The 16,593-nt window shown below is 38.7% G+C and overlaps 1 protein-coding gene across 2 annotated transcripts in view; it reads left to right on the forward strand.

Moving 5' to 3' along the window:
• The window catches only part of ugp2b (UDP-glucose pyrophosphorylase 2b), a 48,045-nt gene that overhangs the window by 24,858 nt on the left and 6,594 nt on the right, over positions 1-16,593 (forward strand). For both annotated transcript variants that reach the window (XM_041789697.1, XM_041789698.1), the window contains 4 exons: positions 1,137-1,322; positions 8,166-8,299; positions 11,851-12,148; positions 12,550-12,747. In XM_041789697.1, coding sequence (XP_041645631.1) covers positions 1,137-1,322; positions 8,166-8,299; positions 11,851-12,148; positions 12,550-12,747 — 816 coding nt within the window. The remainder of the gene's footprint in view (positions 1-1,136; positions 1,323-8,165; positions 8,300-11,850; positions 12,149-12,549; positions 12,748-16,593) is intronic.

Raw genomic sequence — 16,593 nt, forward strand, 5'->3', positions numbered from 1 at the left:
GTGACTTTAAACTCTGTGTGGTGTGAGGTAGGGGGTGAGAGGAGGTTAAACACCAGATGGGAGACGTTCTGTTTCCATCAGGAGGTCTGCTGTGTGTCCTCCCCTGTCACTGATTGGCGACTCAGTGCTTTTAGCAGGAAACTACACAGGATCTGTTCTTGCATTCTCTTTCCTCACATACGCACACACATTAGAATCAGTAACACATTTGTCGTCTTTTGAGAATGCAACAAGCTCACACAGAGCTGGATAAGAATGGTGACATGCTCCCTAACAACAAAAAGCTGTTGTAACATCTGGTTAGTATTTGCTGTCCCTGGATGCCCCTGAACATTGCTCACAGTTTTTAATGTGATTCCAAAGATTCCTCCTGAAAGAAGGCAAAGAAACTAAAAGGAAGACAAGTGGTGACTCTAATTCTGCTGCTGTTATACTTTCAGTTTGATGCTAACTTACAGTAGAATTTATATAAAACACTATCCTCTGGTTCACTTTAATTTAACACTTTAATCACATCCTCTTTTCAGTCCTTCCTGCCTTGTGGGAGTTGATAAAAGATGTCAATACATGATCTGGGAAAATGCTGATGTGAGAGCTCTAATATCGACCCAGAAATGTGCCTTCAAAGAGTCACACGCCATACTCCAATTTTTGCCCTCCTGTCAAAGCAGCTGCTGTAGAGCACATTTGAAGTGTACACAAGTCATTTTTATGACTGTTATCTGCACCACTTGAGCAAAAACTTTCCATGTGATGTTATAAAATGTGACTTTCTTTTTTTTATCTCTGCTTGTGACATTTCCTTCCTTGTTTTGAAAAATCACTTGGCTGGCGGAAAAGCCAACAGTTTGTGACATTTCTGCTCCTCCACTTCAGTTAAGCCCATTACATTACTCTTAAGCAATGTAATGAGCCCACAATCAGAGCAGGCGCATTTGCTTTTCTGCAGTTAATAAGAAGTTAAATCTACAGAAAATAACCTCTCTGTTTGCTCACACTGTAAAAACATCTAAAAAAAAACATTCTGTAATGAAAGGATAAAAAGCAGTAAAAGTTACATGAATATGGTGATGATTTGAAAGCACTTAAGCAGTTCACCTGCTATTTTCCTCACCCTCTCTCTCCTGTCTTTTCAGATCCAGCCGTACGATAAGATTGCTGCTCGAGGCCTGCCAGAAAACGTTGCTGACAGTCTGAATAAACTGGTAGTGGTTAAACTGAATGGAGGCCTGGGAACCAGCATGGGGTGTAAGGGCCCCAAGAGCCTGATCAGCGTCCGAAATGAGAACACCTTCCTGGACCTCACTGTGCAGCAGATAGAGGTACAAAAGCCTTTGAATACCACATTGAAAATCCTTAGAAGAACAGATATTAGACCATAATATCTCTTAGTACAATGGACCCTTGCCTGTTTCACCTTTAAACCAATTGGGTAACACTTTATTTAAGTGGGCCCTAATTAGCTGGTAATTTTACAGTAAGAATTGTAATCATCTAGCAGTTTCTCAAGAATAAGGTGGTAATTGCCTTTTAATAAGTTGGCATTTTACAAGTAATAACTTAGAAATATGGTAATATTAAGGAAGTATTTACCTAGCTATCCTAGCCTTACCCTAAACCTAACCATCCAGGGATTAGGACTCTAAACCTAATCATTCAGAGATTAAGATACCAACCCTGATAACACCAAAACAACAGTAGACACCAATATGCCAATAATTCTCAAAAACCACTACATAAAAAACTACTCCAAAACCTTCTGATTGAGCATTTGACTCTTACTAGGTCTTGATAACCCCCAGTGATGCCAGGGTAGACGCTACTAGTCTTTCATTCACCAGCGCGGGACCACAAGTAGACACATTTCAATCCAAAAGAAAAAAAAAACTATTGATCAACATGGTGTGCAATTAAAGTTAAAAATAATTCAAACCATTAACAACCCAATAATCTCTGGACCAATTACTATGTACGCTACTTTCAAGTCTGCAAACTCACCTGTGATGACACTACTCATCTCACAACTTCTATTGCAACTCCTCACTTTCCTGCTAGTAACCTGTGTGAAAAGTGAATGTCTGAGTGATATTGGTCGGGAGTTCCCTGAGCAATGTGTGTGGTCCGGGCCTTTCTTTTGGCTCTCTATTCCAAACTGTTTGGGTGACAGCCTGGACAGGGAGGGTCATTGTATCTTTTCTAACCCCTAACCCCCTAACCCTAAAACTTACTTGAAAATTATTCAGAAAGGACTCACTTTAATTTAGTGGGCCAAAATAAAGAAATTATCTAGGAATTATCAAGCAACTTTTATAGAAAATTATCATTTTATTTCTAAAAAAAATTGGTGTAATACCACCTAATTACCAGAGAGAATTACCACTACAACTCTTTGCTCTGTCCAAGCCCGTCCGTGTTTATGCCACTCAGCTTTGTGCAGTTTCCTTTGTTTGGGCATCTTTATTCCCTGCAGCGATGACTAATTCAAAGTCCTTCCGTACAGTCAATTTCCCTGCATAGTTTTCAATAGCTCTAAACTCCCCCACAGATAAGCTTTGTTTGACATCCTCCACATTAATCAATGAATATTTACCACCATTTACCATGTGCTTTTATGTACATAACTTAGTACAAGTTTACATTAAAGTATTCTTGCAATTTAAATTTTAGCTAACACAGTTTATAATAAGTTATTATTCACTATTTACTTATTTGGCAATTTGCATTTTTTTCTGTCATTTTGGCCATTATTATCTTTATCTAACAGACATCCACCCCTGAAACCAGCCAAACACTGGTAAATACCAGCTAACGTAAACTCTTAATATCGGCCCTATTTTGTACAGTTGGTGCATCTCTTGAACATGCATTCATGCATTTTATTTTATTCTGTTTTAATTCGAAAATGATTGTGTTTTTACAATATTTCAACTCATTTGTCTCCTTTTCTTTGGATATCAAAGCTGCTTTTCCTATGATAACAAGGTATTTCCACAAATCACTGAAAAATTGCCAAAAAATATACATGGTTTTATGGGAAAAATGCAGTAAAATGTGTTTTGTCTTGTTTTTTTTTCCAAACTGAAACTCTTTTTCATTAAATAGACATGAGCGGTTGATAATTTTCAGACATTTGGTTTGTCATTTAAGAGACTGTGGTGGGTCTTGTAGCGATACCAGCTGAGAACCACTGCACCGTTTTTTTTAAAAAGACTAAACTAAAGCGGCATGCTGCAGCACAAGGCTTCACTGTGTTTTTTTTGTTTTGTTTTTTTTTGTCGTTTACATGCAAAAACCACAAGCTTATAGTGGTTATGTTCTGGCTGCTGGATTGACGTTATTTGTAGCCTAACTCAGAGGTGTGGCGTACACAGTTGAGGACGAGAGTGGTTAACACATTAAATGTGTGTAATGTGAGAAAGGGAGGGGCACGAGCAGGAAGTAGGTAAAACAGACATCTGCTGTGTTTTCTCAAGGGCGTTTTTGTATTTAAGCTCTGATGTAGAGATGTATGAATAATAGCTGTGTCTCAGTCTGCTTTCAGTTTGAGTTCAGGCAGTCTCAAGAGAGGATAGACTTCCATTCATCACACCTAGAGATAAAAGAACAAAAGTTGATAGTTTATCCCAGTTGTCCAGAGAAAACCACAACAGTTACTTTAAAACAAACTCACGTTAATGTTGTGTGCAAGTAATTTCTCCAGAAGCAAGCTTGTGTGCTTTATGTGTCTGAGGTGCAAGGTAAATGTGAGGGGATTTTAAGGTCTGAAGGTGTTTTGAAAGGCGTTCAGTGATATCTGGGGTTGTGAAAGAGGATCTGTTGGTGTGCAGGCAGGCAGGTCTGCAGGGTTTGGCAGAGAAACAGAGGAGGCTGTGTCACAAGAAGATGAGTGTGTCTCAACATATGTTTATGCCTGATCCTACATCTTGATCATAATTTAAAAAATACATTACAAGCATGTACTGTATTAAGAATTAATAATTTGTTCATGTTGGTTCATATTGACTGGTGGCCATGTTGGATGCATGTTTGTTCATCTTTGTTAAAAAGTGTGGAAATAATGGCATTGCATGTTAAAATAGGTCCTTTGGGGAAGTTTTTGAGAGGAATAAACTGTTTTAAGTGAGATCTAACATGACATGATGATGCCAGATGATGTTGTGTAGAACTTTGTGTAACTGAAATTATACAGGGGATATGTGGCTACCTCGTATTTGTGTTTCATAACATCCCCATGGGATGCTCCTCTCCTGCCGACACACTACTCTCTGTGTCCAAGCTGCTGCTCCACATTTTCAGCTCTGCTCAGATTACCTCCTCCCTGAATTGGTCTATTTAGTAAGGGAGAAAATGGATCCTATATACACACACACACCCTGTACCAACACACACACACACACACCCACACTGACATATACATCACCCTTTCCAATGGCCGACCTGCATCAATGCATATTCATTTGAAAACCACTGCTACAGTGACCTGTACATTCATACTTAGAGAAGTGGTTTAAGTTTGCAAAGGCGCCACCTGGCTGCTGGAGCCTTTACAACTTTATCCATGAGTGAGCGTTGTGTTGCCACATCTGTTCATTTGAGGAAGTATAGCAGAGCAGTTCAGTTTTGGGGGTTTGGGACAGAGCCTACAGCCTGTTCAAAATAGTTCAACATGTATTTTGTGTCAGTTTTGTTGAGTAGTTAATTAGCCTGAATCAATCAGTAGCAACTTGAATTATGCCTCTCATATTTTAGTTTTTCTTCTTCTGGCTTTACTAAAAATGTTCTTTTACAGTATTAAACTTGGTTTCTTTTTAAAATGATTGTTCCAAATAACAAGATATCAAAAATAAGTCCCTATTCTTTAGGAATAGTTTCCCCAGTTAATGAATACAGTAAACCAATGGGAAAACATTTCATTTGAATATTAACCGACTGGGGCAACAGTAATTGTAAAATTTAGTCTTAGCCTTTGAATGAAAACGCCTTTCAGTTTGGTCACATTTTAGTTATTTTAATTTTTGAAAGTTTCAGTCTTGTTTTAGTCAACAAAAACTCAGAAACACCCTCACTCATGAACAAGACCCTGAGATACTTAAACTCCTTCATTTAGGGTAAAGGCTCTTTCCCCACAGGAAACAATCCTCTGTTTTCCAGCAGAAGACCACGGCATCAAACTTGGAGGTGCTTATTCTTATACCAGCCAGAGGGCAAACCTTTCTGTTTGCCAGTCAATCTATGTTCTAACCCTCACCTATGGTCATGAACTCTGGGTACTGGCCGATGGTGGTTGAAGCGGTCGAAATGAAATTCCTCAAGAGTGTGTCTAGGCTGAACCTTAGAGATGGGGGGATGTTTGGACATCCAGAGGGGTCTCAAAGTAGAGCTGCTGTGCCTTCACATTACAAGGAGCCAGTTGAGGTGGGTCTGGTATCTGATTAGTTGCCTCCCTGTGGAGGTCCTCCAGGCACATTCAACTGGGAGGAGACCCCAGGGAGACCCAGAACTTGCTGTAGGGATGTCTTTGTTGACTAACTTAGCAACCTATCCTCAAAAAAGCAGAAGATAGATGGAAAACTCAAAAACATTTTAGTCTAGTTTTAGTCAATAAAAAGTCCTTTCATTTTAGTTTTCAGTTTTAGTTGAAACAATTATTTGCTTTGAACGAGCCATACTGTAAAATGCATTTAACTGTAAAACAGTGTTGTTAATGCACCTTCAGTACTTACGTTACTAATACTTTATTATACTTAAGGAATACTCGCATGCCTGCTTTCTCACCTCATTTTTGCTTGTGTTTTTACCAATTATATGCACAGTCGAGAAATATCATGGATTTTGAATGTCCAACAGTCCAGCACTATCATTAAAAGCTGGTTTTAGTCTCCTAAAACACTTTTCATCAGTGTTTATTATCAGACATCTATTTTTAGGACATCTACGTTTCATCTTCCTCACAGAATAAAAGTAGTTGACAAACTTTTTTAGTCGTAGTTTTAGTCAAAGTCACTACTGCTCAGTAGCCCAGTGGTTATGTCCATGCGCCAAATGTACAGGGGCATTTGTCCTGGAGTCAGGCAGCACAGGTCCAAATCTGGCCTGTGGCTCCTTTGGTGCATGTCATTCCCTACTTTTTCCTCTCTCTCTCTTCCCAGTCTCTGTTCTCTGTCCTTTTCTATATAAAGGCATAAAAGCTCCCAAATATGTTTAAGAAAGATCATGGACTGGGCGCTGATAGTGTAACAGTCCAGTCCCACTCCATGTGCAAAGACTGGCTCCTTCCCCACATGTCATTCCTAACTTTCCCTGATTCTCCACTCTATTACTAAATAAGGCAAAAGCCAAAAATGTTCACAGACTTATCAATAATAATACTTTGCTGCTCATTGTGTATTCAAGTTTGCAAATTCTGTTAGAAAAAATAAAGGACTCTATTTCATAACTAAATTAAATTACATTTAGAAACCCAAATATAGGAAATCCCCATAACACAGTATATAACTGATGAATTTTCTATATTAATAGAATTGAGTTTGAGCTATTGTGTTTTTACAGTTGTATCTATGGCCTGTGTTTTACAGTCCCTCCCCCATTTCAAATGTCCTCTTTAAACATGCACTACAACAGAAAAAGGGAAAATATGACTCCTCAAGTTGTGAAGGTAGCTATGCCTCTGACAGAGTATACCTGAGATATGATTGGCTACAACATATGTATGGGTATTTTGTTAGCTGATACATGACAGTATTCAGCTCTCCTAGAGTATTTAATGAATATAGTCGTCTTGTAGCAGTTTGTTATACAGAAAGCCCTTTGTGGTTTACAGAAGTCCCAGCCCTCTCTGTAGCACATAAAATAGTGAATCATATGAGAGCAGCAGGGCTGGCACCAAAACGTGTCTGCAGTCCGTAGATAAGTTTTCTCATCATTAGTAATACGCTTTGTTTAAGAAAAGGCTTTCTTGAATCCAGACAAGCCTAAAGTTCATTTGTTATGTACATTGGTGTTATGTGTGTGAAAAGGAAAATGTGAGTTTGCAGAGCTCATAAACATCCTGAAGTGTTATTAGAGCTCCACAGAAAGGTGTGAAGAGAAGTTAAACACATAGCTGACTAACTCAGTGAGCCCATGTCAATGATAAGTCATTGTTAGTTTACATTAAGCAGAGGGCAAGCCAACGCCCGTCCTGCTTTATTTATGGCAAAAATGTCACTGAAGAGTTATAATTTCTTTGTTTTGAGTCACAAGCTGGAAAATAACTCTTAAACCACTTTTTCATATCAATTTGTCCCAACTGAATCACATTTAGTCTCTCTTCCCCTTCTTGGTTGAAAAAGCTTTGAGTAGATGTGACTTAATCTCCTTTTTTGTAGTTATTCTTATACAATATAGAAGCAGATATAATGTTTAGGACTCTGTCTCTCTGCTGCTTTTCTTAACAGCTCATTATGTTGTGATGCGAATGAGGAATAAATATATACTTTGTTGTTAAGACCAGGAATGGGGCATGATTAAAACAAATCCAAATAGTCATTTATCCATGAATGACTGTAGAGCATTTAAACGCTGTTTACTAGTCACTATTAAATAACAGAAGAGATGCTGACAAACTGTTTCATCATCTCATAACTTAATAAGTATTTTATATTATTTTACATTTTTAAGTAAATTTCCATTTAGTAATCTGTTTTGTCTGGTTTTGTTGAGTGAAAGACTGTTTCTGAAGTTAAAGTTAGCTTGATCCAAATCCAAACCTCTTAGTCTGTTAATAACTGTCTCCATTATATGTTAGCATCAAGCTAATGAATAAAGAAGTGCGTCCTGGTGCTTCTGTGGTTTATGTTAATGGAGGGTAGTTTAGGCTATATTTCGAACTATGGATCCGTCTTAATCATGTGAATTGTGTAGTCTGTTTCTATGACTTTGCTTGAAATAACTGTCCTTGCTTAACACTGTGGTCAAATTGTAAAAAAAACAATAGCTGTAGAAATGCAACATGACTTATTCTTATAATCTAAGAATATGTTTTATTTTATTGCTTATTGTTATCATTAATTTTGCTTATCAAAGGAAGATTATGAAAAATCTTTAATAATCTCTGGATAAATAATGGGTAACATTATTAGCTTTTATTTAGTGTTTTTTGTTTGTTTGTTTGTTTTGTTCTGCAGCACCTGAACAAAACATACAACACCGATGTGCCCCTGGTCCTCATGAACTCCTTCAACACAGACGAAGACACAAAGAAGATCCTGCAGAAGTATGCCCACCACCGGGTCAAGATTCACACATTTAACCAGAGCAGGTAAGAGACCACATTTATGTGGCTGACTGGAGCCAGCTCCCGTTTGACAGCTGGTTCTCTTTTGTCAATTTTTTTTATGTCATTCACTAGATGTAGAAAAGACAAAGTTTTACTAAATGAAGAGCTTTTTTTTTTTGGAGCCAAAAAGCTGGCTCTTATTGAACTGTGCCAAATGATCAGGGTCTCTAAAAAGAGACAGAGTTCCCATCATGACAAACAAGGCTGAACAGGCAGTGGTCCAGTGTTTTTGGTTTCCGCAGTGATGGTTGGGGGTGCCATGTCTACTGGTGTTGATCCAGGAGATTTTAGCGCTCTTCATGCTTCCATCTCCTGAGAGGCTTTGCAGGGATTCTGATTTCCTTTTCCAGCAGGACTTGGCACCTGCCCACAGTGAAGCCAAACTATGAGAAGCTGGTTTGCTGACTATGGTATAACTGAGCTTGATTTTCCAGCCAACTGGTCAGACCTGAACTCCATAGAGGGTGTTTGGGAAATGGCCAAGAGGAAGATGAGATACCAGACTCAACAATATCTGAGCAACCTGGGCTTTGTAACAGCCCAGCAGTGCCACAGACTGATCGCCTTTATGCCACTTAAGCATACTAGATGTAGTAACTTGTGCAAAAGCAGCTCCAACAAAGTACTGAGTGCGTAAATTAGTGTAATTTTCCAGAGGGCCAGCTTGTCTCTATTATAAATCCTTTTTTCTGATGTTTGTTTTCTTATGGGAGTTGGTCATGTCTTTTTACCATGGCTTATTTCTCCTTTGTGGACAATGAAGTCAGTCTTATCTAATCTAAGAACATGTCAGTTAAATGGAAATGAAATCCAATGTAAAGGTGGTATTTTTTCCTCTACATCTGATGCCCAAACTCTTAACTTTTAAGATTCTTACATCAGCATAAGTCTGTACAGCTAGAATCAGTCTGAGAGAATTTCTTAAAAGTTCGCTGCCAGTCCACAGGATTGACTCAGTTGTCCCTGATCCATGACACCACTTTAAAAGTCAAGAGCAGCAGTAAGATAGGAAATGTTCTTGTTATGTATAGATATAGCCATTAATATTGAATGCTTCAGTGTCTCTTATTTGTCAGTCCAGTGGTACCTGCTTTTTAGCTTTCCCTTTGAATTATTTAGAGCACTTTTATTTCCCAAGTGCGGGGGAGAGCACAAAGCAGTTTGGGACAGCAGGAGCAGTGAGGTGGTGGGTTTTGAGGAGGATAATGTAGCTCCAAAATGTTATAACAGCAGAGAGAAATTGCTTAAATATTTGAGATGTCAGTCAGAAGGAGACCAAAGAGATGTGTGTGGTCAGTGTTGTTGGTGAAACTTTGAAACAGCAAACATAATTCACTGGCTATTTCTCTATCTGGTGTTTTGATAATTTTCTTTATCCACCATTACAAAACTGGCTGGTGCTTTCATTGTTATATACACCCATATGAGCAGAATGTACACATTAAACAGCTGCAAGGGTCTGAAGGTGCTTTTTCCTCTTCTTTTTTGTGCATGTGTTAACTTTAAAACTTTTTCTCCACACAATATCTGCACCAATCCTGATCCATCTCTAGCTCATTATAGCTGTATGGGATGTCTGTATCCTTTAATGAGTTAGCAAACAAATCATTTAGAGTAAAACAGCTATTGTGGATGTTAAAAGATGCTTTTTAAAGGGAAATGTTTTTCAAAGAATAAGAGTTTCAAAAGTTATTTCAAGAGAAGTGATGAGGAAATGAAAAATGCTGCTAATGTCTGTTTACAACTCAAGTTTTATTCACAGTTTAACATAATAATGTACAAAATGTTCCTTCTAGGGCAGAACATTTTGTTATTTCCTTCTTGGATCAAATTTTTCAAAGCCTTGGGTCAGAGATGGCACAAAACCTTTGAAGTTTGTGACTCCATATCAAATCCAGTCATCTGAACTGCTTCACAGAACACTTGGTTGGAATAAAACCTCAATTAAAAATGTTACAACTGTGCAGCTCCTCTCACCTGACCACCTCATCTGTGCTCTGAAGTATCTTCCAACTGCCAAAATCTGAGCGGGCTCCACCCCATTCTGTTCCTCATTATGAGGCTCGGTAACTCGGCCTGACACAGATCCTACTTAAAAACCCTTTGATCAGTTTAATACATGAAGCCATGAAGGCTCAGACTCTTTGGCTTGTTGCCTCATCTTGGAAAAAGTTTACCTCCAGATGATTGTGTTTGAAGTCCTGAAGTGATAAAAGAAATTACATTTAAATGGCACCTGGTGTACTACTTAGCAGCAGTTCTATGTAAATGTCTTTTTTCTCTGTGTTATGTTATCCTCTTAACATGTGGAGAGTGAGATTCACTGCTCTACAACCAGTGACCAAAAAAGTCTGTTTTTTAGAACCATATTCTTCTACATAAACAGTGTCTATAAAAGTATTAACCCCCTTAATGTTTTACCCTTTCATTGATTTTATAAATCAGTTATGGTCAATATCATTTAGCTATTTGACCAAAGAAATACAACATGCCTCTCTAATGTCAAAGTGAAAACAGATTCTACAAAGTAATGTCACTTGAGGTAAAATATGTCATGTAAAATAAGTTACTGAATAAATATTCACCCCTTTAAAGAGACTGACCTTATTTAACAGAGGTGCGGCCAATTGGTGCTAGTGGTCTCATAATTAGTGACATGAGTGCAGTGAATGTGTCTGAAGTTATTGTAGTATAAAGACAACTGTGTTTGGAAGGTCCAGTCGCTGGTTAATCAGTTGTCCTGGCTACCATTACACCATGAAGACGAAAGAACACCCCAAGCAACTGAGAGAAAAGGTTATTGAACAGTGTAAGTCAGGGAACATCCCCCAGAGTTTAGTTAAATCCATCATCAAGGAATGGAGGGAATACGGCAAATTTATGTAAATCTGCCTAAAGTGGGCTGTCCTCAATCCATGAACAAAGATGTTACTCATAGGCATGTGTACAGATTAGTATTTGCTGGCATTTTAACAGCTGTGTTTAACTAATATTTTGTTGCTATGTTTCTGGCTTGTTATGTGGGTTGTAGTTTAATTGGCTAATGCAGGTTTTAGTGGTGATAAATTCCTCTCCACTACAAATTCTGCGACAAATTAAAAATTTCATCTTTTGTTAACTTTAAGATTGGAGATGTGTGAAGCCCAGTGGTGGCAGTCTCATGCTGTGGGGATGCTTCTCAGCAGCCCACCCTGGAAAGCTTGTAAAAGTAGAGGGTAAAATGAAAAATCCTTAAGGACTATCTTGTTTAGTCTGCAGGAGAACTAGGGCTTGGCAGAAGATATAATTTCCAGTAAGACAATGGCCCAAAGCATACAGCGATAGATACACAGAAAGGATTTAAAGACAACAAGGTGAATGTTCTGGAGTGGCCAAGTCAAACGCTAGACCTCAGTCCCATAGAGAATTTGGATGGATGGATGGATGGATGGATGGATGGATCTTCAACAATTTGGCTCTTCGGTTGAACAGAGTTGAGTATATCTGATCTAAAGTATAATCAATAGGCTGATTGTTTTTTTTTCTCCTTGAAGGTATCCTCGCATCAACAAAGAGTCCCTCCTCCCTGTGTCCACAAACCTAAGCATGACCGGGCAGAATGCAGAGGGCTGGTATCCTCCAGGGCACGGTGATATTTACGAAAGTTTCTACAACTCTGGTCTGTTGGATCAGCTGATTGCAAAGGGTAAAGAGTATATCTTTGTGTCCAACATTGACAACCTGGGAGCCACCGTGGACCTCCACATCCTGCACCACCTGGTCAGTCAGCCCAACGGCAAGCGCTGCGAGTTCATCATGGAGGTGACGGATAAGACGCGTGCAGACGTCAAGGTATGGTTTGTATAAATTAAATTTGGGGGTGTTATTTTCACTTATTCCTTTAACATAGATCATATTTTCTGGATTTTTTTCTAATTGTCTTATTTTTATAAAGCTGTGTTTTTCTGCAGACTTGTTTAACTAAAACAAATCACACTAGTAGTAGCAGAGGAGTTTATCCACTGAATAAATGGAGATATACTTAGTGTAATATTGCTATGCGTGAAAACATTTACAGTGTTAGTTTCATATTTTAATCTTTCATCCTTTCTATCACATTGCATTGATGACATAAAAAACATACTGAAACATGTTTTCTAAGATACCCTGGCATTTTATAGTCATGTTGAGTTTTAAATTGAATCAGTCATGCACTTTGAATGTATTTTAAAAGAGCTCTCTCTGATTTTCAGGGTGGCACGCTGATCCAGTATGATGGAAAACTGCGTCTTCTAGAGATTGCACAGGTCCCCAAGGCCCATGTTGATGAATTCAAATCAGTTTCCAAGTTTAAGATTTTCAACACCAACAACCTGTGGCTCTCGCTGGCTGCAATGAAGAGGCTGCAGGAGCAAAGAGCCATGGACCTGGAAATTATTGTCAACCCCAAGGTGAGTTAAGAGGGGACCCGGAAAACAATCAAAGAGAATTGTTAGTCATAGAAGTAGATGACACAAGGAAAAAGCTGGACCCCTGAGAAACCCAGAGAATTGGCCCTCCCTAGTTGTGATTTAATGATAGTATCAGTGTGTGTTGAATCAGTAACATTGGTGCTTATGGCCTGGCTAACACTTAATTCATTTTAGAGCTGAAAAGTGTCAAACTATTATTGGGTTTTAATGTTGAAATTACTTACTTGTGCCACTTTTAACCTCTGTTCATCACTGTTTCCATCCATTTTTTTCCAATTATTTTCCACATTTGTCCCATTTTTGCCTCTCCAGACCAATTCAGGTCACTTGTAGCCCATTTTTGCCACTTTTTGCTCATTTTTTCCACTGCAACCCATTGCTGCCATTTTTCACACATTTTACAGTTCTTTGCCCTTTTTAACACTTTTAAACCACTTTTTACTATTTTTCTGCTCATTTTTGCCCATTTAACCAATTTTACCACTTGTATACCAATTTTGCCTCTTAACCAATTGTTCCATATGTTCAGTATTTTTTTGCCCTATTTTCACAGTTAACTGTATTTTTTCCTTTAAGTTTGTTAACTTGTGTCTATCTTTTTAGTTCAATTTGCCCATCCACATTATTAACATTACCTACAAAAGGTAATTCTGTTTTAAGAAATATGGTTATAACAGATCACCTCAAAATGGATCATGATTTTCCTCACTTCCGTGGACCCTCAGTTTGGTTTGGCCCCAGAAGCTCTCCCCTCTTTATACCCCCTATGGGCAGCCTTGGAGTTGACCCCACCATTTCAGAATGTGCAGAATATTTACACGTATACAAAGATAAAAGATGACAGACTTTCTGAAAATTAGAAGATTTCATTGTAAAATTCACTGAGCTGGGGCACCAATGGCGAAGGACTTAGGTTGTGTCCCATGTACAGAGGCTGAAGTCCTCCAAGCATGCAAACAGAGTTGCGTCCAGTGTGCAGCTCCTTTCCTGTATGCCATTTTCCACTCCTGATTTCCAGCTCCAAACACTGTCTTGTTTACTCAAAAAAGGCTTTAAAGCCCCAAAAATAAATCTTTAAAAACTGGATGAGAGCTTTCAACCTCAGATATAAAATCAAAAGTGTCAGGCAGCTACATTAGTTCATGAGTGCTAAAAAAATCATTAACTTACATTGTCTTTGAAGGATTGTCATCCATGGCATACTCTAGAGCATGTTAACTGCAATGAGAAAGACCTCTATGACTAAGTCTGATCAAAACAGCTTTAAAAGAGCCTCTATTGGGATAACTAACACCAGTTTTATCTCTGTTACATCCTATATCTAAAAACAACAGAATTAGACCATGCAGTACAGAAAAGAAATGTCCAAAATGTGACTGTAGCTCTTAGCCCTTCAAATATGTAATTCTGAATATAACAAGAGCTTCCTTTCAGTAACACTAGCCATCAAAGCTTGGCCCACTCACCAACAGGATCAGTCTGTTGTAGCAACATCTTCTGCAATGAAAGAGAAACATAATTCACTTCTTTCTGAACAAAAGGAAATGATACAGTTATGGAAGATGTGATTTTCCTCAGGATATCTTTTTCTCAGAAGTCTCCATAAATGAAATCCTCTTGCTGTAAAGGAAGGCCACTTCTTTGTAGCTGCAAAACCTGCTTGCAAAATGTCAGAACTGCTCTGCAGTGTCAGAGTAGTGCAGTGATTGTTGGCTGTACATCTGTGGATGAATTTCAGACAGGAACTACTAGCCTTAAAATCAGCATCGCTGAATGGTACCAAATTTATCAAAAGCCTGATTTCCACTGCATTGTACAGCTCAGCTTCACTCAGTGCTGATATACCATGACCAGAAGTCTTCTCATTGAAGGTAGGTATTTAATCTGTCATAATCATGGTACCTCTGGAGAGTTTGCTGAAACATTACATCAGCATTCCGTAATTTGACAGGCATTCGTTGTTTTGTCTGCAATTTAAAATTTATGTTTATTATATTAAAAAGAGACTAATATTGATTTTAGCTTTGCAATTATAAAAACTTCAGGGTGGAGAGTTATGCTTCCCAGTAATGACTCTCCCTGACAGATCTATGCTCTGCAGTGCTAGCATTTCTCTACCTAGAGAGGTGCTACTAAAACATGCCATGTTTTCAGTGCAATCCTAAACTTTTACCAGTCAAAGTTATCCTCAGAAATAGTTCCTGGTGCATCAAGTCAAGCCCTGCCCTGTCATGCAGTTTAAAAAATATGAAATAAAATGATTTTTCAGAGTAATATTTCCCATGATTGTAATATAAAATCTTGAAAATTAAAAGTATTATACCTTGAGTATCTTCCTCCTCTATCTCAACCATATTGGTACTTTTTTTTCTACACAGTTCATGAAATAGTATAAGTCTTGTGATCTGTGCTTGCTTGGGAGATCCTCCTTGGCTCTATTCCTTTCTGATAAATTATGGAGTCCATCATAGTGAAATGACTTCCACATTTCTGCTGCAGTATAATGACCTTAAAGCCGTGAGGGAGACCAAATCAAAGACAGACATCACCCACATGTCTTGAGTGTTTTTGTACATGCTGAAATGAAACTTCTCACTATGAAATAACTAGCCATCAACCCTCCTTGTGTTCTGTCATCAGTCCTGTTTTATCACATTCATCCTGTTGTGTGAAGAAACATACTGTAACTTTAAATAGCAGAAAATGATCTACCCCTCTCTCCTCCACAGAGACCACAACCCCTGAATAAATCATGGCTCTCTAAAAGCTGAGGAAACCCACTTTTTAAATCCTCTGTCCTGCACAGCTTCACTCTCTGGCCTGTGAGGTTTTTGCATACAAAGGGGGCCAGAAAGAATCTTGAAACCAATCCTGTTTTCTGGTCACCTCTCAGGCGGATCACCTGCCCTACTTGGACTCCAGTTTACGCTGTGTGTGTGTGTTTGTAGAGAGATGAGTGTGGATCAGTTTGTGTCACAGTTAAGAACAAAGACAGTCAATGTAAGATGATTCCCTCACAAATATTCCACTGCACAGTGGCACAGTAAAGCAGTGAGTAGGTCCCAGGCTTGAATTCTTGTTAGACATGGATTTTTGTGTGGAGTTTTGGTCTCGACAGTAACTCAGTCTGTGAGGCCTTGTGTTGGGAACCGGAGGGTCAAGTCCCAGTCCACCAAGTTTGCAAATTGATCTGGTAGCCACTTTACTTCCAGGGTGCTGCCAAGGTGCCCTTGAGCAAGGCACAAATTCCTAACTGCTCAGACACATGTCATGACAGCCTATGTGTGAGTAGCATGTTAAACAATGAAGAGTGAAACTTGAATTATCTTTTGAGGATTTATTCTATAAGAGCCACGTAAAGTGAAACTTGTAAAAATCAGTGTAGCATTTTTGCTGTGCTAGCTGTATGAAGCTCAGCGTTACTTCATGCAGGACATGGTAGTCATATGCCCAGCTGAGATCAGCTGACGCCAAGCTGGTCCCAATTATTACCTCCCACCCACAGCCAGTTAGAGCTCTTTCTCTCAACACAGCGGTGTAATTAGATGTGATATACTTCTCACTAATCCCTGCTTGCTTTAACGCTGCTGATGCCGGCAAAGCTTAACCTCTTCCACCTCAGCCTCCTCCTTCATAGCATAAAGCCTGTTGCACCCTCATATTGAGATTCATACTTCAAAGTATTAATTGCTTTTGAACCGATTTTATTGTATTCAGTACATGTTGACATAAACATATGTATCTATTTGGGAGTATCCAGCTATGTATGTGCTCCCTAGAAAGTCAAGGTATGCTGCTTCACTAACCCAGGGAGCATCTTTTGAG

Source organism: Cheilinus undulatus, linkage group 6 (assembly GCF_018320785.1).
Source record: "Cheilinus undulatus linkage group 6, ASM1832078v1, whole genome shotgun sequence".
Taxonomy (NCBI): Eukaryota; Metazoa; Chordata; class Actinopteri; order Labriformes; family Labridae; genus Cheilinus; species Cheilinus undulatus.